Source organism: Oryzias melastigma, linkage group LG17, assembly GCF_002922805.2.
Source record: "Oryzias melastigma strain HK-1 linkage group LG17, ASM292280v2, whole genome shotgun sequence".
Taxonomy (NCBI): Eukaryota; Metazoa; Chordata; class Actinopteri; order Beloniformes; family Adrianichthyidae; genus Oryzias; species Oryzias melastigma.
The window spans coordinates 11765550-11786807 of record NC_050528.1 but is presented as its reverse complement, the minus strand read 5'-3'; the positions used below and the strand labels follow the sequence as shown (position 1 = coordinate 11786807).

General features: G+C 39.2%; 2 protein-coding genes across 2 annotated transcripts; both read right to left on the bottom strand.

Moving 5' to 3' along the window:
- Window positions 1-108: 108 nt before the first annotated feature.
- On the bottom strand, window positions 109-9988 carry LOC118599908 (fibronectin type III domain-containing protein 7-like). Its single transcript, XM_036216254.1, has 15 exons — window positions 9599-9988; window positions 9492-9513; window positions 8821-9084; window positions 8480-8746; window positions 8136-8402; window positions 6633-6893; window positions 5946-6206; window positions 5557-5817; window positions 5213-5473; window positions 4877-5134; window positions 3325-3585; window positions 2991-3251; window positions 2639-2890; window positions 503-769; window positions 109-422 (listed from the first exon to the last, which is right to left on the bottom strand). The coding sequence occupies exons 1-15, from the start codon at window positions 9641-9643 to the stop codon at window positions 109-111; spliced, it is 3522 nt and encodes a 1173-aa protein (XP_036072147.1). The 5' UTR covers window positions 9644-9988.
- Window positions 9989-11913: 1925 nt separating this feature from the next.
- On the bottom strand, window positions 11914-20722 carry fndc7a (fibronectin type III domain containing 7a). Its single transcript, XM_024273291.2, has 14 exons — window positions 20131-20722; window positions 19679-19697; window positions 19312-19569; window positions 17455-17715; window positions 16744-17001; window positions 16419-16670; window positions 15076-15330; window positions 14736-14993; window positions 14394-14651; window positions 14062-14316; window positions 13724-13987; window positions 13623-13652; window positions 13498-13534; window positions 11914-12727 (listed from the first exon to the last, which is right to left on the bottom strand). Exons 1-13 carry the CDS (start codon window positions 20164-20166, stop codon window positions 13503-13505), a joined length of 2436 nt encoding a protein of 811 aa, XP_024129059.1. The 5' UTR covers window positions 20167-20722; the 3' UTR covers window positions 11914-12727; window positions 13498-13502.
- Between the last annotated feature and the right edge of the window lie 536 nt (window positions 20723-21258).

The following is a 21258-nucleotide window of genomic DNA, read 5'->3' as shown; positions in this document are numbered from 1 at the left end:
TTCAGAGGTGGCCCATGACACAGCAACAGGATTAGGAGAACAGGTGTACACGGCTGAGACGTTGGTGGGAGGACATGGAGCTAAAACAAAAGAAAAAAATAGGATTCATCAGTTATGCTGCTTTGCTGAAGTCATGCAAAGGATTTCACTGTCGCTCTCACTGGTGGTAATGTTGGTGCTTGGGCCGGGTGGACTGTCACACTTGTATCCGTGGGCTGTGACCGTGGCCATGTAGGTCTCACTGCATGTGAGATTTGTAAGAGTGCATGAATTTGTGGTGCTGGTACAGGAAACCAGGTGTCCTTTAGTGGATTTAGCCTTCACGGTGTAACCTGTGGCTTCAGACATTGGAGTCCAGGACACTAGAGAGGAACTGTTGCTACAGAATACTGTCCTACTCTGGATGGCAGGAGGACATGGAGCTGGAGGGGAGACAGTTGAGAAATACAAATGAGTGGAAATCCAAAAGAAGACAGTTTCTCTGCTTCCATCTTCTCATTACCTGTCTTAACTATCTGTGAAGGGCTCTGGGGTCCACTGAAGGTATCAGAGTCAACTTTGAGAGAGACGTTGTAAGAGTGTCCACACTGAAGGCCACTAAGAAGACAGCTGGCATTGTTGGTATAGCAGGTGACTGTAGGGATGTTACCATCCATTGGTGCAGCGGTGACACTGTAGTTGAGCTGTGCAAAAGAAGCGTTCCAGCTTGCTAAGAGATCATTGGTGTCACATTTCAGGTCTGTGGTGAAATTCCAAGATGAGCACGGCACTGACAGAAACAGAGAAAAGGGAGAATGTGTTAAAAGAGCAGCTATGTTTGGGTCTTTTTGAGCAGCATTTAAGGAAAACTTTACCAAACCTTTACCCGGAAATGAGAAGAAAATATCAAATAAATGATCTTTTTATCAAATTGTAATTATGTGTCCTTTGTATGTAACCTGCTGTGAAGAACATGCCTCTTACAATTGCTTAGTATGGTGGAGCACAAGCAGAAAGCAGCAATGTGAAGTCCACTTGTAAGATTTTTCAGTGGTAAAAATAAGGATTTATTCAGCCACCAATTGTGCAAGTTATCCCACTTAAAAAGATGAGAGAGGTCTGTAACTTTATTTATAGGTATACCTCAAATATGAGAGACAACATGAGAAATAAAATCCTGAAAATCACATTGTCTATTTTTAAAAAATTTATTTACAAATTATGATGGATAATAAGTATTTGGTCACCTACAAACAAGCAAGATTTCTGGATCTCACAGCCCTGTAACTTTTTCTGTAAGAGGATTATCTGTCCTCCACTCGTTACCTGTATTAATGGCACCTGTTTGAACTCGTTATCTATATAAAAGACACCTGTCCACAAACTCAAACACTGACACTCCAAACTCCACTAAGGACACCAGAAACAAACTTGTTGGCCTGCACCAGACTGGGAAGACTCAATCTGCATTAGGTAAACAGCTTGGTGTGAAGAAATCAGCTGTGGAAGCAATTATTAGGAAATGAAAGACATACATGACCGCTGATGATCTCCCTCCATCTGGAGCTCCCCACAAGATCTCACAAAATGATCACAAGAACGGTGAGCAAGAATCCTAGAACCCCACGGGGACTTGGTGAATGACTTGAAGAGACCTGGCACCACAGGAACAAAGCCTACCACCAGTAACATGCTACATTACCAGGAACTCAACTCCTGCAGTTCCAAACCTGTCCCCCTGCTAAAGCCAGTACATGTCCAGGGCCGTCTAAATTTACTAGAGAGAATTTGGATGGTCCAGAAAATGATTGGGAGAATATCCTCTGGTGAGTTGAAACCAAAATGGAACTTTTTGGTAAGAACTCTACTCGTCGTGTTTGGAGGAGAAAGAATTCTGAGTTCCATCCAAAGAACATCATACCTACTGTAAAGCATGGGGGTGAAAGCATTATGCTTTGGGACTCTTTTTCAGCAAAGGGACCAGAACAACTGATTCATGTAAAGGAAAGAATGAATGGGGCCATGTGTCATCAGATTTTGAGTGAAAACCTCCTTTCATCAGCAAAGGCATTGAAGATGAAACATGGCTGGGTCTTTCAGCATGACAACAATCCCAAACACTCTGCCCAAGTAATAAAGGAGTGGCTTCATAAGAAAGATTTCAAGGTCCTGGAGTGGCCTAGTCAGTCTCCAGATTTCAACCCCATAGAAAATCTTTGGAGGGAGTTTAAAGTCTGTGTTGCCCAGCAGCAGCCCCAAAACATCACTGCTGCAGAGGAGATCTGCATGGAGGAATGGACCAAAATACCAGCAACAGTTTGTGTTGTGAAGACTTACAGAAAACGTTTGACTGCTGTCATTGCCAACAGAGTAAATAACAAAGTATTGAGATGAACTTTTGTTATTGACCAAATTTGTATTTTCCACCATAATTTACAAATAAATTATTTAAATATCAGACAATGTGATTTTCTGGATTTTATTTCTCTTATAGTTGAGGTATACCTATGATCAAAGTTATAGGCTTCTCTCATCTTATTAACTTACCCAGAAATATTAAACATGTTGAATTGACAAAAACTGTACATTTCTGGTACACAAATCAAAGTAACATCTAAAATTCCTGAAAAAGTTTGTACTAATTCTCTGGTTTTTGTACCTCGACTTTGCACAAAGGGGGCGCTGTAGTTGCTAGCACATTTCCCATCAGTGGCAGAAACCTGAATGTCATAATCCTGGCCGCAGACCAGGTCACTGAGCGTGCAGTTGGAGGTGGAGCTGCTGCAGGTGGTGCTGTGACTGTAGCTCGTGGCTTTGACATTGTAGCTGGCGGCGTTGGCACCAGCGCTCCAGGTCACCTGAGCAGCTCCATTGATCAGCTGGCTGGTCACATTAGTGGGAGGGCATGGCTCTAAAAAGAGAGAGAGGACAGAAGCAGCCACTGGTTGAGATTTTGACTCAGAAAATACTTTATTTGAGGTTTTGATTTGGACTCTAGGTTCATTTGTTACCTGTGAGAAGGGAGACAGAGTTGCTCTCTTGACTTGAACAGATGTCATTTGCTCCTGAAACACGAATAGAGTATTTCTCCCCACACTGGAGTCCAGGCAGACTGCACGACGTTTGGTTGGTCGTGCACTCGGACTTGTGACCTTGTTGGCTTAAAGCTACCGCCGTATATTGTTTGGCGTTTCCAGAGGCGACCCATGACACAGCAACAGGATTAGGAGAACAGGTGTACACGGCTGAGACGTTGGTGGGAGGACATGGAGCTGAAGAGAAAAGGAAATGAGATGAAAGAATGTTTTCCAGAAGCTAGAACTTCCAAATTGAAGGTGTTCTCACTTGTTTGCACTGTGACCTCTGAACTCGGCGGACTTAAGCACGTCCCATTGAAGGAGGAAACGCTCACATTGTAGAGGCTTCCACACCTCAACCCTCCCAAAGTGCAGTAGGTGTCTGTGGAGTTACAGTACCGAGGCTGGTCTGTTCCTCCAGAGATGACGGCCGAGTATTTCTCTGCAGGAGATGAACTGCTCCAGCTGATGGTCAGATCTTCAGTGCTGCAGTTCACACTGACCTTCACATCCACTGGAGCGCAAGGAACTGAAAGATGAGGAGAAAAACGGTGAGAAATCACAACATTTTCTATGAGTCTAAGTAATGAATTCAATTTGGCTTCAACACAAAATTCATTGAATTTTAAAAATATGTCAAGAATTTTTTAAACAATTTTTTTCTGAATTTTATCTCAGAATTTTAAGAATTTATTCCTTACCTAGGATTTAGAATTTAGATTAGAGATTATTTTTATGTATTAATAATATGATCTAACTCAGTCTTTAATCTCGGAATTGTATTAATATATTCAAAGTTTTCTTGGAGTTTTATTCTTAACATTCAGTGAACAAACTCTTGAGAATTCTTGTTTGATTTTACTTCGAATTTTTATTCTCTTAAATCTTGTAACTCAAAATGGTTTGTTTTTTAAATAAAAAAGCTATTTTGTTCTTAATTGTTTTGCTCAGTTTTTCATTTGTTTTGTATATTAACTTTTATCTTGAAATATTTGTCTTTTTCTAAGCAGTTCTAATTTTTTTTAACTATAACTTTTTTCCTGGAATTTTGATTCATAAGTCAAACTTTTTTTTTTTTTTTACAATTTTGGGACTAGTCGCCATTTCTTATTTACTCTTATTTTTCTATCCTTAAACAGTATTGGTTTTTTTTAATAATGTTTATTTTTTCAAATTTTGTATTCTCATCAGAATTGTCAAAATTATAAAAGTAAAACGGCTAACATTTAAAACAGAACTTTTTTAAGAAGTTTGACTTAAGAATCAAATTTGATAAAAAGGTTAGAATTGCTTTTAAAAAGAAACCAAAAGCAAGATGAAGGCTCAAATTAATAAAAAAATGCAAAATTGAGCAAAAAGTCAAAGAAAACTTGAGTTTTCTTTATGTATTATTATTATTTTACTTTCTTTAGAATTGAGAAGAGCTGCACAGTGGTTAGTGCTCTTGCCTCACAGCAAAAATGTCACTGGTTCAAGTCCCCGCTGGGGGACCTGAAACAGAAACATCTAGAGACCGGAGCATGAGAGGGTTTTCTCCGTCAACCTCCCACCGTCCAAAAGCATATTTTATAGGTTAATGGGTGTGTGATTGAGGCCCTGTGTCACACTGGTGACCTGCCTTGGCCCAGAAATGCTCGGGTCAGGCTCCAGCACCCCCATGACCCCAAAAGGGACAAAACAGTTGAGAAAATGGATCTATCAGAATTGTTGGTCTATCCTTAGAAAATATAAATATATAAATATAAACCAAAAGGAAGAAGTTCATTTCCTTCCTATTTTTTCTCCTTTCGTCATGGTGTCAATTCTTGGACTTGTATTACCTGAGTCCATGCTGACAGGTGTAGATGTGGACGAGCAGTTTCCGTCAGTGTAGGTCACGGTGACGTTGAGTGTTTTCCCACAGGGCAAAGGGCTGATGCTGCAGTTCAGCGTGTCACTGGTGCAGGTGAGCTTGGCTCCGCTCCCGTCCTCTATCATTGCCGTGTGATGGCCTGATGTTTGGTTGTTCTGCCAGTTCACCACGGCGTGATTGGTATCACAGTCTGGGAAGGCCTTCACGTTGGCTGGAGGACACGGTCCTGCAGAAGGAGTTCATTTCTGTTTAAAAGTATGTTTTTGTCATTTTTGACATTTTTTTTCCTATATCAGTAACTCACCTGTTGTAAAAGCGACCGCCTGACTTTGTGTGCTGTTGCAATAAAAATTGTTTCCACTAACGCTGGCTGTGTAATTCTGCGCACATTTTAATCCACTGATCGAACAGCTGGTTGCCAGTGAGAAGCACTCATGTGTGTTTCCGTTTGCATCGTGAGCAGTGGCGTAATAGAAAATGGCTCCAGTGCTCGCCAGCCAGTTGACTGTTGCCGCATCGGGGCTGCATGTTTCTGACACCTTGACGTTGGTGGGGACACATGGATCTGCAGAGACAAGGGGAAAGATCACGGTTCAGAATGAAGGGCTGAAACTTTAATCATTTAATCTCAGAGATCGTCATCCATACTTGTCTGTGCAGCTGGGCCCAATACGTTGCCGGTGGAGCAGTTGTCGTTGGAGGCAACGATCCACACGCTGAGAAACTCGCCACACGGCACACCGGTTATTGCACAGCTGTCGTTTGTGGAGGAGCATTTGTATTGTTCTCCGTTGTTCCCCATGGCTTCCACGCTGTAGGACAGAGCTCCTGCAGAAGGTTCCCAGGTTGTGATGAGCGTCCCAGAGTCGCAGGCGGCGACTGACTTGACGTTTGTCGGCTCACAGGGAGCTGGAATATAAAAACAAACATACATATTCTGATATTCATACTGGAAAAACTTATGAAATTACACAAAATTTATTTTCAAATGATTGCAATTTTTAGAAATAACAAAAAAGGAAGCGTTTTCTACTTACAGGATTGCATGACCTTTGGCTGGCTGGGTTGACTGTTGCACTCAAAGCTCACTGCACGGACAGTGTACGTGTAACGCTGACCACAGCCAATGTTGGTGAAGAAACAAGTGGTGTCCAAGGTCCTGCATGGAGTCACTTTGCCCGTGCTGTCCGTAGCCGTCGCCTCGTAGTAGATGGTGTTGTTGGTGGGCTGCCAGCTGAAGGTGATCATGTCAGACAAGCACACGTGTGCCGTCTGAGGGTTAGCCGGAGCACAGGGCACTGGAGATGAGAGAAAGATTGGATGTCATCTCACAGCAGCAGAGGGACATAATCATGTTTGTCTCAATAGTAATAAAACACATTTAAAGTTTTTTTTTTGGTTTACGTTTCATCTGAACCTTTCGTTCGAGCGGAGATAGGTATAGGTTTCTCTTTTACATGATCTCAATAGAGCGTACAGGCCTTCGGGCTGGTATTGGATGACAGGTTTCGTTGACTAATCAGAGGGCGTATTGTACAGTTTAGAGCATAGGACACCATGGGAAGAACATAAAGATCTTTCATTAAAGGTTAGAGCTGGGAATTTCATAAAGCAGATGCGTGAGTGAGACAGCGAGATGTAAGCTGAGACGATACGGGAATGTATGTACAAACAAGTAAACAAAAGAGGGCCAATGTTCTCCTGTAGGTGTGCGGAGCTCTCACCGGTCTCAAACGCGGCCGACGCGTTGGAGGTGCTCTCACAGCTGCCAGAGATGGCCGTGACTCGGACCTGGTACCGCTCTCCACATGTGAGCATGCTGATCTGGCAGCTGGTGGAAGCTGATGTACAGTTCAGGGAGGCTCCTGTGCCGTCAACCGCTGTGGCCCTGTACAGGCTGGCCCCAAACACGCCATCCCAGGAAACGGTGACGGACCCGTTGGAGCAGGTGTAGGACGCAGAGGTGGTGGTTACTGTGTTGATGGCTAAAAGTAGAAGTAAAATAAGGATTAACACTACACAGTTGAGTTAACCCATAGGTTAAGGTAATCTGTTTAATAGATTATGAATATTTTTTGTTTATTGATTAGAAATACATCGTTTACAAAGATACACTTTATTTTTCATATGACCTAAATACATGATTGATATAGAAGCAAAAAATATTGGTAAAAAAACTTAATTTGTAAAAATCTTGAGTTAAAATTGAAATATCTTGCATCAAAACTGTCTTACTTTGAATCAAAATGTTCTTTTTGCAAACATATTTACATAAAACATAAAGAACATGGTCTTAAAACATTCCAAATCTGCATTTTTTGGGCCATTGTGGCATAAAAAAACAACTTTTTTGCTAGAAAAGTTTTTAAAAAATCTATAACCGTACTATTATCTTTTTCCTGTTTAATGTTGTTCCAATAAACAACTTTATCTCAATTACACCTAAATTCTGGCATGAACAGTTTCTGCAGCAGGTTTTGTTAACAAGGTGAAATGGGGACTTTTACTTCACCTTTTCTGAGACTTTAAGTTACTAAGAATGTTACAAGAATATGAACTAATCTCACTGTGAGAACAAAGATACAATTTTGACATTTTTGGATTTTCTTGTATTTTTTTTTTTTTTTTTTTTTTNNCAAAACAAATCCCCAGCAGTTATTTTTGTTTTTTTAAACAATGTGATAAGAAAACGTTCAGTTCTTGCACAAGTCATATTTGTTTTTTTGGTTTGCTGACTTTGAGAGTTTTAATTTATGTTTTTTTCACTTTATTTTTATTGAAAATGTTTAGTAAAAAATCATCACACTTGGATACTTGAGCCAGAGAAACAATTCAAATGAAGACACAATAACAAAAGTTAAATGATTTATATTTTAAAGATCAGGTTTAGGATGTTATGTACAGTTTTTTCTGCATTTTTAACTATTCTTTCATGAGTTTGACCTATTTTATTGACTTTTGTACTCATTTTTGAGTAAAACTGGATTAAGCAAATGTAGGTTTTTACAACATTTATGTAGTAGGGTTTTTTTATAGTTTTTTTTCCCATTATGGGCTTTAAAAAACATCAAAAAGTTAACACAAAATTTTAGCTATTTTTAATTATCTTTATTTTTTAGCTTAATAAAATGTCTGGATGGTTTAGGTGGTTCTGTTTTATTGTACGGATCATTCTTCCGTTCATAGAAAATAGTTGAAACAAGAGGATTTGAAGGTCAGATACTCACAGGAGGTCGTGTATGTAACAATAGACGGCTCTCCAGGTACTAAGAAGATGTTGTATGATGACACCTCCACTGTGTACGTGGAGCAGGGCTTCAGACTGCTGAATTCTGCAGATGTGGATGAGATGTTTTTGATGTCCGGGGAGTTGGGGTTGTTGGAGTCTCTCACAACCACCAGATACTGTAAGACTTTGTTCACGGGGTTCCACTGAACTTGAACAGAGCTGGCCGTCTTGGTGGTAACTGTCAAACCTGTTGGTGGCTGCACCACTTTCGTAAAAAAAAGTGATAGTTAATCGCTGTGTAAAACAAAACGGCAACCAAAGCAACATCTGTGGAGCACTTACGCGTCACAGTGGTCCTGATGCCACTTTTGGCCCCTCTTCCTGCACTGTTTTCAGTGTAAATATAACAGGCGTAACGTGTCGCAGGAGACAGACCAGACACTTGTTCACTCAAAGATGTGAACGTCCAATTAAAGCTTTTCAGGGGGTCGCTGTTCATCTCTTCCAAAACTAAGATATATCTGTCCGCTCCGGTGACTAGAGACCACTCAAACTGTAAAGACGAGCTGTTTATCGCTTTGGCCAACGTGATCTGAGACGTCCCAGGAACTGTGAGACAAGACGGTCCTCATTATTGCTCATTCAAAACATGGTGCAACTGATTTATTAATCTGTTATCTTACCGGTTGTTGCCCTCACAGTCACCGTGCACGCAGGATTATACAGAATCTGATAAGCTTTCAGTGTAACCTCGTATAAAGTTCCAGGTCTTAAACCTTGCACCAGCCTCTCCGTGCTGGACGCCGTCTGCATCAGCATCACTGGGGCAATAGTGGTGGAGTTCACAACCCTCAAATCTAGGACATAAACTGTGGCTCCGGGGTAGCTGCTCCATTTGACGTTGAGAGTGGATGCAGAGGGAGAGGTCACTGAGTCTATTTGACATCCTGAAAAATTGGGAAAATAGTTTTTGAAATAATCAGAGGATTGTTAGAAAAGGTAAATTTAAGGTAAAACAGTGAAAAGAGATACTCCCTTGAATGAGAATGGGATTTGAACTTAACTTGGCCCCCCTAAACTACTTTTTATCACCAAAGTAAACAGAATCATTAAAATAAGTTTTAAATGTAACTTAATAAGAAGTGCACATTAATGTTTTTTAAGTCCTTTTTAACTTTAAAATTTGTACTTTTTAATATGTTTTGTTTCAAATGTGAAAAAAGTCATTTATAAATTAAAACTAAAGATCTTAGTTGATGTTAATACAATTTGTTTCTTAACAAATGCTACAAATAATATAGATTTATTCATTTTTACAGGATATGAAAACATTTACAAGGAAAAGTACACTTACCTGAAGCCATGCCATTATATCTCTAAAAAAAAAGAAAGTAAACTCATTAAAAACAAAATGATTTGATCACAAAAATATAATATAAACAATACAATGTATTCAAATACCTGTACAACAGAAAAGAAAGCAACTGTTGACAAGAAAATCCACATCTTATCCACAGTAAGTGTCAATCTTAAAGAAAGTTACAACCGCTGATGGTTCTGGACTCCTCTGGGATCAGAACAACCCGAGCATTGTAGATTAAACGTCATGATAACCAATCAGCAGGTCCCAAATGAGGACAGGTAGATGCCTGTGGGCTCCCTGTCATCATGAGAAGGGAGCGGAGGACAGTATGGTGCTCTGTAGGTGGAAGTGGGAGCACAGCCACACCTGTTGGTTTCAGATTATCTTTTTGTTTCTTAAAAAATATATAAGTTCATATCATTTTTAACCACAAACAATGTAAATGTACTTGAAAAAAATTAGGTATTTTTTTTGTTTATTTGCCAAAACACAATTTACATCTTGATTTATGTCCCTTAAAAAACAAGAGTCCCCATATGTGAGGAAACCTGATCTTTTTGTGAGATATAAAGAAACTTTGAGGTGAATATAGTCAAGTCACAGTGATACGTTCTTCCTGGACTGATATAATATTACTTGAAAATGCTTTGTTCTGACGCATCATTAAGTCGAATGACTTTTAGTGACACACTTCTCTGGTTGCTGTTGTCATCCTGTTGTGTTACACATCCAGAAGGAATCTCCCCTCATATAAAGGAGACAAGAAAATATATTTGAAAAAAACATTGTTTTTATTTGCTTTAAATGTCATGAAAAGCAAAACAAATATATAAATAGATGCTGTTAGAGTCTCCACAAACCATAATATTACCACCATTATGATCTATCCATGCGGTAGGACTGCTGTGCTGTGATTGACAGCTGCCTCCCTCACAACTCACATAACTTCTTGTTCAGAAGTGGAAACATGGTCCACTTGGACTCAATGTTTCCAGCCTCCCTCAGTATCTGGTAAAAGCTCTCCTGGGTTTCCTGGTACCACGCCCACTGATGGACACCCTTGAGCTTGGACATGGTGCTCGCTATGGATGAATTCAAGCTGGTACGAAAGATAAAAAACAAATCAGTTACAGTTATCCTTCTCATTGCCCACGTCTGTATTAAAGTCACCCAGTAGAACAATGGAGTTCCCAGTTGAAGTATTTTCTGACTCAAATACTCTAAGAAAGATGCTGCTCTGTCGAAACGTGTATCAGAGACATTTCCCTGACCTGGAGGCGCACGGTCAGCCGAGGGTTTCCCTGAAAAAACATCTTTATTTTATTTTTCCCTTTGACGCTCATACATATTTGACATTTCTGCCTGTTTCCTTCTGGAATCTCAGGAGGGAGATGTTATTACTCAAGTATCTGAAATCAAATAAGAACTCTAGAACAGTATGTAAACTTTTTGAACTTTAGTTTTATTTTGTTTACATAAAGAAAACTGTAGTTTTAAATGCTATAATTAGAAATATAAAGTCCTTTTAGGCCATAACTAAAGTAAAAAAGTTATTTGGAGTTTGTTTAAATAAAATGTGTGGTAAGAAAAAATCTATGCATGGGTTGCTTTAATGAAATGAGTTTTTCTACAGTCAGACTCTCACAATGTGAACTACAGTCACTAGAATGCTGGAGTGCAAATTATTTTACACTTTTACACTTGTTTTCAGAAAATGAATATAATTAATCATTTGATTTAACTTCTCTTTGCTCACACCTTTAGAACCTTTTCTCAAAATAATAATGTTTACAATAGAAACACTTGATTTAAGACTTAAAAAAACTCAAATTTTGATAAAAATGTTAAGGATGAGATTTTAAAGTTCATTACATTTTGACAAGTTAGATTTGGCATTCTTTGTCATCATTTTGGAAACAAGAATTTCTATTTGTGCTCCAAGAACAACTGCTAGCTTTAGATTAAATGAGGATTTATTAAAATGGGCCGACAGAGATTTTATGCTCATTTTGTTCTAAAATAATTAGTTTACACACAGACTAGTTTTCAAAATGAAAAATTTAAAAATCATAAAATACATTGCTTAGCCAAAAATACTAAATATTGTTAAATTTGAAGTCATTCTATCTAGCAGTTAGCTTTCCTTTTTGAATGCTTGTGTGTGATATCTTATTATAAGATTTAATGTGATATGAAAATTAGCATGGATGGATAATTGTACTATTTTCCAGTAATTTTCCCATTAAGATCAATTACCTTTATTAGGCTAATTCTTTTTGCTGTGTGTCTGTTATGCAGAGTCAGCAGATCTGATGAGGTTTATGTTAATCTTCTTTTTACCCCGTAAGACCCACAAAAGGAATCACATTACACACAAGTAGGGATGCCAAAACATTGTTTTATTGTTCTCATCTGTAAGCGAGAGTACGCATATCCAGTAAAAGGTTGACTTTTATTCCAATCATAGGATCAAATGGATCATCCACAGGGTTGGTGGTTCATGACTCAATGAAACCTGTTATTCCACTTTCAGTGCAGCGTGACCACCAGGAACCTGTGAGGAGGTTGTACTTCAAACTGTGCTAAGGGATTCTTTTGGAATTATTAAGACTTTAGATTATTTTGATAATTACTATTTTTAAGTCAAATGTAATTTTTTGCCATTTAAAGTCAAAGAATTAGAATTTAACCCTGTGATTCTTGAATATATTTCCAGCTAAAAAATTTTGCTTTCATGGAAATACGAAATTAATGAAATTATCTTCGCAGTAGAATTTTACTCTCAACTTCTTAGTAAATGAGATTAGACCGTAAACTCTTTAATATAACAGCAATTTAGTTTTGTAGGAAGGATCAGGATCAAATAGTATTTATTATTTATTTCATAACATTCTGTGTTTTTTTGTCAAATTTGTTATTTTAGTTGGATATTTATTAGGAAGTGCCTTGAGAAAATCTCAGCTATAGATTGGCACTTTATAAACCAACTAAATAGAATTATTCAGTTACAACCCAGAGTCATTAATTCCTTTAATTCAGCTGTTAGATCAGACCTGGTGGGGTGCCGTTCTCCAAAGCTTCCACTCCTCGTTCTGTATCATATGGCTTTGGTTTTTAATATTTTTATTTCTAAGACTTATTCCATTTTCAGGGACATGTTTAAATCATTTGTTTAGAATTAATCGTGGCAAATCTTCAGTTCTCGTCGGTTGGCTGGTCTGGAGTCCCTGTGGGGGAAAGGAAACGATCAGAGTAGCTTTATTGGATTTTTTTTTGTTTGTTTTTACTTTAAAAAGTCTAATCTGCAAAGTTAGTTTTTTAATTAAATGAAATAAAATAGAATATAATAGAATAAAATAGAATAGAATAAACACTTTATTAATCCCGAAGGAAATTCAAATGCATGTTTTAAAAAAAAAACAATAAAACTGAACAATAAAACCATTAAAACAACACAGAATTAAGTTCTATTAATTAAAACTATTAAAAACATTAATTATAAATACAAAAAATCCATAACATAGAGAAAAAAACTGAAAAATATTTTAAAACATTCAAGCTTAAAAGCAGTTTTTGGTGAGAGATGCTAAATCTAATCTTACAGTTACACCTCTCAAAAATAAAAATAGGAAATCTCCGGTTTCCTCAGCAGACGTTCTTCTTTCCCCTCAGTCACGCTCCTCTCATTCTTCCCGTGTTTCTGGACAGATATCGGTCTCAGTGGTTTAGAAGTGATTTAATTAGCCTTTGTGAGCTCCTGTTTTCTCCCTTTTGTTCCCTTCACTCTCATTGTTCCACCCTTCTGCAGTCAGATTGGTGCTTCTTATGATGCTGGTCACAAGATAGCCTTTCACTCGCGAAGTGATGACAATGAGTATCCAGAAAGGGCTACTTTTATTCATATTTTGGTGCCAAATAGTGAACAAAACAAGTTAGATAATATGTTTTTTTGTCACGGGTAACATCCCAGCTCAAACTTGAATGGCAAAGGACTTACCAGTATTATTTTACGCTTCGTCTTTGGCGAGAAATCACTGAAAAAGAGAAAAATGTTCCTGGAGTTAGTGCTGAATGGAGATATTTTAAGGGTTATTGGATTTTATTGTGAGAGCTGATACTCACTCATGCCTGCGTTGCTTCCAGGACAGGGAACTGAGATAAATAAAAATAAAAATATCAATAAACGTGCATCATCTTTATGTAATGGACCACTGATGACCCACCTGAGTATGTTCTGGGCTGACAGAAGGAAACCTTAAGCCCTGACTGCTCCACTGGTGCTACCACAACAGTGTAGACATCCCCGCATGTCTCCTCCTGGATGTCGCAGTACGTGCTCCCGGCAGCAGCGATGCAGGTGTAGTTGGCCCCAGTCCCGTACAGCTCCACGGTGTGGTTCTGGGTCTGCAGGCCCACAGATCGCCAGTACACCCGGAGTGAATTGTTAGTCCGGCGATAGAGCTTGACGCCCGTGGGACAGCATGCACCTGCGAAGAAGCAAAGTTGAGGGTTGGATTTTGAACCGCCACCATGTGATTTGTCCCCTCGTTGTAGGGCTCACTGGACGAAAAGCCGTGATAGGTGCACTGTGAGATGTGCCCCGTGCTGCTGATGGCCTCCAGGTAGACGCTGTAGTTGGTGCCACAGGTGATGCATCCCATCAGGCAGTGGTTGTCCAAGGTGTGGCATTTCGCGTGGCCACGTTGGGAGGTCAGTGAGGCGACGTAGGAGCGAGCTCCACCGCCCGGTGACCAGGTGACATTGGTCATAGCCTGGGTGACCTGGCTCACATTCACAGAGTCTGGGCAGCAGGGACCTTTGGAAAACATTGAGGTGTTCAGCTGCCACATTACAGAAACTTAGTACTGAGCCATGCGTTTGAAATATTTGTACCTGTTTCCAGAGTTTTGCTGAACCCAGGCAGACTTCTCCCTGCTGCTGAGATGGCCACAGCTGTAACCTCATAGGTCGTGCCACAGGGCAGCTGTGTGAGCTCACAGGAGTCATTCTTTGACTGACATGACCCTCTGTTGTAGCGCCCAGTGGCGGTGATAGTGTAGTTTGTATTGAGGGAGTTTGGGGTGGTGTAGAGGACTCTGTATGAGGAGTTGCCTGTCTGTGTCATATTGAGAATCTCTGGAGAGCAGGGAGCTGCAACATGCCGGGTGGGATCAAGTTAGTGATGTGTTCTATTTTTATGCTGTAAAGTTGCCTCTGTTCAAGAAGGTCTAATACCTGTCTCATGCACATTCGGCGCACAGGTAGCGTTGCATCCTCGTAACTCGCTGCACGGCGTCACAGTCACCGAATAAGCGGTGTTACATCTCAGATCTGACAGCACGCACACTGGTGACGTGTCGTTACAGTGGATTGTATCTCTAGTCTCTGCTGCCGTGGTCTCGTACAGCTCTGCCCCTTTGACAGGCGACCACATGATCTCGAGGGTCTCCGTGGAAACAAGCTGTACCTGAACATCCTGAGGACAGCAGGGTACTAGGGGAGGGAAAGAAAGTTCAGTTCATGAAAGTATAACTAACCTTCATTTTAAATACTTTATCTCTATTCGGTGTCTTACTTGTGGTGTAGTTGCGAACATGCGCTAAAAGGCTGGTGCCGGCTTTGTTGAAGGGGAACACGCTGGTCAGGTACGTGTAGCCGCACATGCAGGGGAAGTGGCAGGTGGTTTCCGTTGTGTTGCATAAATTCTCGGTCCCGTCATCCCTCTTGATAAAGGTCACGTAGAATTCCACCAATGCCACCTCCTCCCACTTCACATAGCAGTCACCAGCTGTAGGTTCCTCCACCCAGATGTTCTCAGGGGGACATGGGTCTGCCAAAGGAGAAAAGACGGTGAAGGAAATTAGTAATAGTACAACATATGATTAAAAAACACACATGTCAAAAACCACAAAAAGTTAAAAGGTGGCGTGTACATTTGTTTAGAAATACATTAATAATCCATAAATGTTTTGAAGATATTCATATTAATCTGATACAGTTCACATACTGTAAAATGTATAAGTGAAATTATAATGATGTTGTTAATACCATACAGTGTTATATGGATTCTCAAACGGAGAAGCACCAGCAATTGTTCTGCCTCTCCTGGAGGGAGTTTCAGTTTGGCCACTAGGTGGCGATTGCGCTAAAGCATTACACCTTATTCCAGAAGATGAAGACATTATGAACTGTGTTTTAGACTACAAAAGGTGAATATTTCCTTAAAAAGATTTTGGAAATTTGATGTCTATAAGTTTATAAAGATGTTAATTTAGTCAGCAATGTATATTTAGGTCAACCGAGCGTTAGCAGTAGCCGTCCTATGGGAAATCCCACTATAAATTAGCGTCAAGCTAGTGGACTTTCTCTACTTTTGTTGATCTATTCAGCTTTAATCAATGCAATATTAAAAAAAAGTATAATGAATACCTAACAAAGCTGAAACAAAAAGTATGCTTTTGTGATAAATCAAAAACTAAACTACCGGTAAGTTAAATAAAATTGGCTGCATAGAGAGCCAAGAAAGTAGAAGTAAAGTGACTTTAATCATACACTTATTCTGGATGATTTTGCAGACAACAGAATAACCGAAAAAAAATTGTTTTTTCGGTTGTGTTTTTTTCCTTTGGTCACGTCATAGTTACAATTTAACACCTGCGGTTTCTACTCAAAAAAACTGTAATTTTATTATAATTTAAAGTAATATTTCAAGGTATATGTATGTCAACCGAAAAAGTGGAGCTTATCTGCCATTAGCAGCATTATCAATGTGCAGCATTAACGTTATTGGCCACCAAACAAAGATGTTAAAATGCTAAATTATAAGGACATTTACCAGAGAAATCAGGCTATAGTTTTTGCTAAATATAAAGTGTTCTTGCATTTTTTTAAGTATCTGGCTGAGTGTTTCAAACCCACATGTGATGTAGTTGACTGGTTCTGAGGGACTGCTGGTTCCGGCTTCATTGGAGGCTATGACATAGACAGAGCGGTTCTGCCCACACTCTGTGAGCATGATGTTACAGTTGGTGTTTCCCGTGGAACAGTTTTGTCCCGAAGAGCTCCAGGCTGTGTATTTTGTAGCCCCCTGTACCGACACCCAATAGATTTCAATCCCTGGAGCGCGTCCCTGAGTCACCTGAATGTCAACCACATCCGGACTTGAGGGACCTGGAGGAGAAACCAGAAGGTTACCGACAGGTTTGGAGTTTCATGATGGTCAGCGGCTTGATGTGAAGCTCACGTGTGATCTGGCAGACGGTCATGTCGTCACCGATACGACCCTCCGCGTCCCAGGCCATGCCCTTGATACAATAGGAAGTTCCGGACTGAAGGTTGTCAAAAGTGACCTCGGTGTTGGTGGTGTTCACTTTATTGCGAACGTAGGAACCTTCTCGGATGATCACCAGCGTATAAAGGACGGCGTGCTCCACTGGAGCCCAGACAGCAAGAATGCTCTCATTGGTGGGTGAGGATGTGTTCAGCTTAGGCGCCATCACAACTACAAAAAAAAAAAGAAAATCAGTGATTAATTGAAATTGGAATGCAACCAAATACGGTGCAAGATCTTTTGGTGTTTATGCTTTTGAACAAAGAGAAATAATGTTTTGTCTCTGATCATATTCCATTGACTCTTTCTCCAAGGCAACAACCTAATTCTCATGGTTTTCTTTTTCAAGTTATTTAAATGACACGGTATAGATACAGTCGGATACGGTTTCGCGGGGGAAAATCAGACAGAATAGGGGGTGAAATCATAAGCCACTGTTGGAATAATAAACTATTGTTTGACAGGAGCAACAAAAGGGTTTTGCTCCAGTTTTCATTCACTGATCACTATCAGAGTAAACCAATAATGTTTGTTGTTCAGACGGTCATTATGTTGTGTGAATGTGATGGAGTATTTTATATTGATGGAACTCATAATGAGGTGGGATGCGTATCAAATGTGCACCTGTCCTGGCCTCAGCGGGGTATGAGGGTTGACTCCTTCCTCCGGAGTTGACGGACATGACACTCAAGATGTAGTCTGTGTACGGCTGGAGCTGCACCACGGTGCTCGGAGAGGAAGTCACGTTGGTCTCAGAGAAGAAGCCCCCTGTTTTCGACTCTGCCCTCAGGATGTAGCCGGTCGCCCCGGTAACCTCCGTGAACTCGACGGTGATGCTGTCGCTGAGTTTGGAGTAGGTCTGCAGAACGCTGGGCACATCAGGGGCTGGGGAGGCACGAGCCAGAGAAAGAGCAGTTAAAGTTTTACTGCGGAGAATCCACCAAGCATTATGGTCTGTCCCCTGCCAACTTGTTACCCAACCTATATGGGATTAGGCAGGTGTCAAAAAGAAACTTGGGGGGCTGAAACCACCAAATAGTTCCCAAGCGCAGCTGTGTCTGCAGCTCACCGCTCCATCAAAGGATGGGGTAAATTTCACACACCTAGATAAATGTGACAACAAATGGGACTTTAACTTTACTGTGTGCCGCTGTGTGCATTCTACAATTGGCTACATTAAGTCATAAGCTATTTTTTTTTTTATCTACGGCAAAACTATTGCCCAATTTTTTTGTACAGTGGCCCTGAAATGCAAATTTTCGGTTTCTGTGAAAAAGTAAAACACATTTTGGAAATCAAAAGTAATTCCCAGTAATCCAAATGAAATGTTAAAGAAATGAAACAACAGAAAAGGTATCGGACATCACTGATTGGATGATGACGTTTGTCCATCATTTCAATTGAGATTTTTGGATCATCATCCAATCAGCCACTACCTTTTCTGGTTTCTCATTGTGTTTTATTTATATTCATATTGTTTTCTGGAAATTATTTCAATTTTCCCTAAATGTTTTTTTGTGTTTTACATTTTAATTTATGAAATTCTGCTTTGTTTTATAAGTAATGCTGTTTTTTATTGTTGTTTTGCTTTTTTAAATGTTATTGGAATGTGGAATTAGAATCATTAGAATTTGTTTGCATCAAGTGAAGTGTTGATGTTATTTGCCCTTCTGGGCCACCATACTTTTCTGACTCTTCCTACCTCATTTCTAAAATGTTGCCAGTAAATTTAAATGAAAGATAGTTTACAATTAGGGCCACCACTTTCATGACAAGTGAACACATGTTAATTATTTCACTCATTTATAGTACATCAGTTTATATGCAAACGGACTGGCTGTTTTCAAGAGGCACTGGACGACTAAACATGCTGACTACTTTAAATGGATAAGAATAGTGCATAGTCTATAAATAAATATTCACAGAAACTTTGGTAAATTTAGCTGTTTTCAGTTCCATGCGAAGAAATTAAAAGTACACCATTGCAACAACATTTCTATGAACTAGTTAATTTGCATTTAAAGTTATAAGGGTTCATACTTAAAAATATTCACTTCTACAGATCTAACTATCTTTGCAAAAAGTTTGATCTAATTAAGAAAGTATTTATTCTGATTTGTTGTGCAGCTTTTAATTTGCGATTTTAAATTTTCCAAAACCCAAATATTCTTGACCAAAATCTCTTTTCCTGACATTTTGGCTCCAAATTCCTCAAAGATGATCACTCACCTCTATCATTTTTTTCTATTCCTCTTAATTAAACCAACTATCTTTATGTAAGAATTGTAGTTTGTAATCATATGTTTATATCCAGAATTAAAAGTGTGAAAAGTTGGGTTTTGGGGGGAAAAAAGTGGTAATATTTCCCAAAATGCTGATAATCAGTAATCAGATTACTAATACAGTTACTTGTATTAAATGGTTGCCACGAACTGACAATGCTGCATTTCTGCTCTGACTCTGAGGTTTGGGATTTCTGACCTGTTGTCTCCTCCGTCTCTGCACTGCTGAGGACATTGAGGGCATTGTCCATGGCCTCTAGCTGCATGGTGTAGACCGTGTTTGGTGTCAGGGAGTTAACGGAGCCCATCACTGTGTTGCCGCTAAACTGAGCAAAGACGGGCTGTTCCGGAGAGTTCTTGGGAGTCGCGGTGATCTTGTAGGAGCTGGCACCGGTGTGGCCGCTCCACTGCACCGTCATACTCTTTGACGTCACGGTGAAGACTGACAAGGAGATGTCTGAGGGGGAAAACAGTTACAATTTTTTTTTTTTTTTTTTTGTATATGATAAAGTACAGATTTGAATGTAAATCTTGAATCTAATCTTAGAAAAAATTGCATAATTTACCGTTTTGAGCAGCACATATCTGAAAATGAGAAAAAACAAGTTAATTCCGGAAACATTTTAATGACAGATGACAGATCATTCTGTTTTTTCAAGGTAATGTCGATGTTCTGAGGGAAGCAAGCTGTTGTGGTATTTCACATTATATCCTGAAAGCAAATTATGCCCAGTATCATGTTCTCTGAGCACGAGAGGCAGCCGGCTGCACATTACCTTCACTCAACACAGATTTCAAGCTCGCTCTGTGCAGGTATTTCTTTCAGGTCACAATGAATTTGTCTATTGAGCTAAGGCTGAGCCTGCCACACGCACTGAAAAGACTGGAAATCATTTGTTTGAAAATTTCAAACCTGGACTGATTGTTTGTTATCTAGATATTTAGGCCTCATAAAAGCAAGGAAAAAGGGTTTTTGCTGATCAAAAAAAAATATTTCTATAAATTAAAAGTCACTTACCCCTGCAAATGTGAATAAAAGCCAAAGTTTATGCATCTTTTAGTGAGCAGTCCTCAATTCTTTAGTGTGAGGTTATTTCTCAAAGTGACTTCCTGCATAAATCAATTTTTTCTTTGCAGTTTCCTCTTTTTCTCCCCTTAGCTGAGACGACAGGTGCTTTATTGTTTCAGCAGATGCCAAAGAGCCCAAAGGCTGTAACTCCACCCCTCGGGGGTGTTTAGGTGGCCTATCAGAGCCAGCGATGGAAGCTCACCTCGGTTAGATGAAGATGCTGATTAGGACTCTTAATGTTACACCGTTCTTGCTTTGTTTTGCTCTCTGCTCAATTAAATGTGGCAACAAGATCCTGCGTGTGGGGCTGAAGTCTTTTTGTGTTGAACAATAAAACCACCCTGTTTTCCCAGCTGGAATAAAAGCATCTTACATAAAGACAAAACTTGATGAACATGATAACCCATTTTTTATTGTTTCGTTATTGTTATTTTTTTAAAGGAAATTAAATTACTGGATATTCACTAGGAATTTCCTCACTCCTCAGGTGAGACTAGTTTTTGCTCAATGGCTGATTTTAAACTTAATTTGTCAACATCCAAGAAAACAGAATGCTCATAATGATAAACATAGTGTATTTTAATTCATATTGAAGGTCAGTGAAATTGCTCATTAAAAGAAACAATTAAAAATGTTCCTTTCTAAAATTATAAGTTTTTTTTCTCTCTTAAGACATGGTACCTTTTTTAATTCCCAGAGACCTAAATGATAATTCAGTGACATAAGTAAGTAAGTAGAATATTTAAAGCTAATCCTGCAGCTGCTCAATGAAAAAAATAAAGTCTAAAGATGCTACTTTTATATAATGTAACACTATTTGTTTATTTACTTTATGCTTTTAGTTTTTTTTCCCTAAACCCCTATTGAAGCAAATATGTACCAAATCAATTCAATTCAAACCTAATTTAGCATCTACTTGAAAGCAAAAGTATTTTTTTTTATAGCTGGAAATAAACTCAGGAATCAAGAGGCTAATTTAGATTTTATTTTGTGTGATTGAGCTGGAAAAACAAAATACACAGACATACATTTGCAGAATTAAGTTAATTCTTTTACTTCTTTTTTTCGGCTTTTCCC

Excerpts from the sequence above, each read along its gene's own strand:
- LOC118599908 (XM_036216254.1), bottom strand. The coding sequence starts at position 9,643 with ATGTGGATTTTCTTGTCAACAGTTGCTTTCTTTTCTGTTGTACAG. Across the intron at positions 9,514-9,598 it reads CTTTCTTTTCTGTTGTACAG|AGATATAATGGCATGGCTTC; the intron begins GTATTTGAATAC and ends CTTTTTTTTTAG. Across the intron at positions 3,586-4,876 it reads ACCTGTCAGCATGGACTCAG|TTCCTTGCGCTCCAGTGGAT; the intron begins GTAATACAAGTC and ends CTCATCTTTCAG.
- fndc7a (XM_024273291.2), bottom strand. The coding sequence starts at position 20,166 with ATGCATAAACTTTGGCTTTTATTCACATTTGCAGGG. Across the intron at positions 15,331-16,418 it reads ACCAGTCAACTACATCACAT|ACCCATGTCCCCCTGAGAAC; the intron begins GTGGGTTTGAAA and ends CTCCTTTGGCAG. Across the intron at positions 14,317-14,393 it reads CAGCAAAACTCTGGAAACAG|GTCCCTGCTGCCCAGACTCT; the intron begins GTACAAATATTT and ends TGTTTTCCAAAG.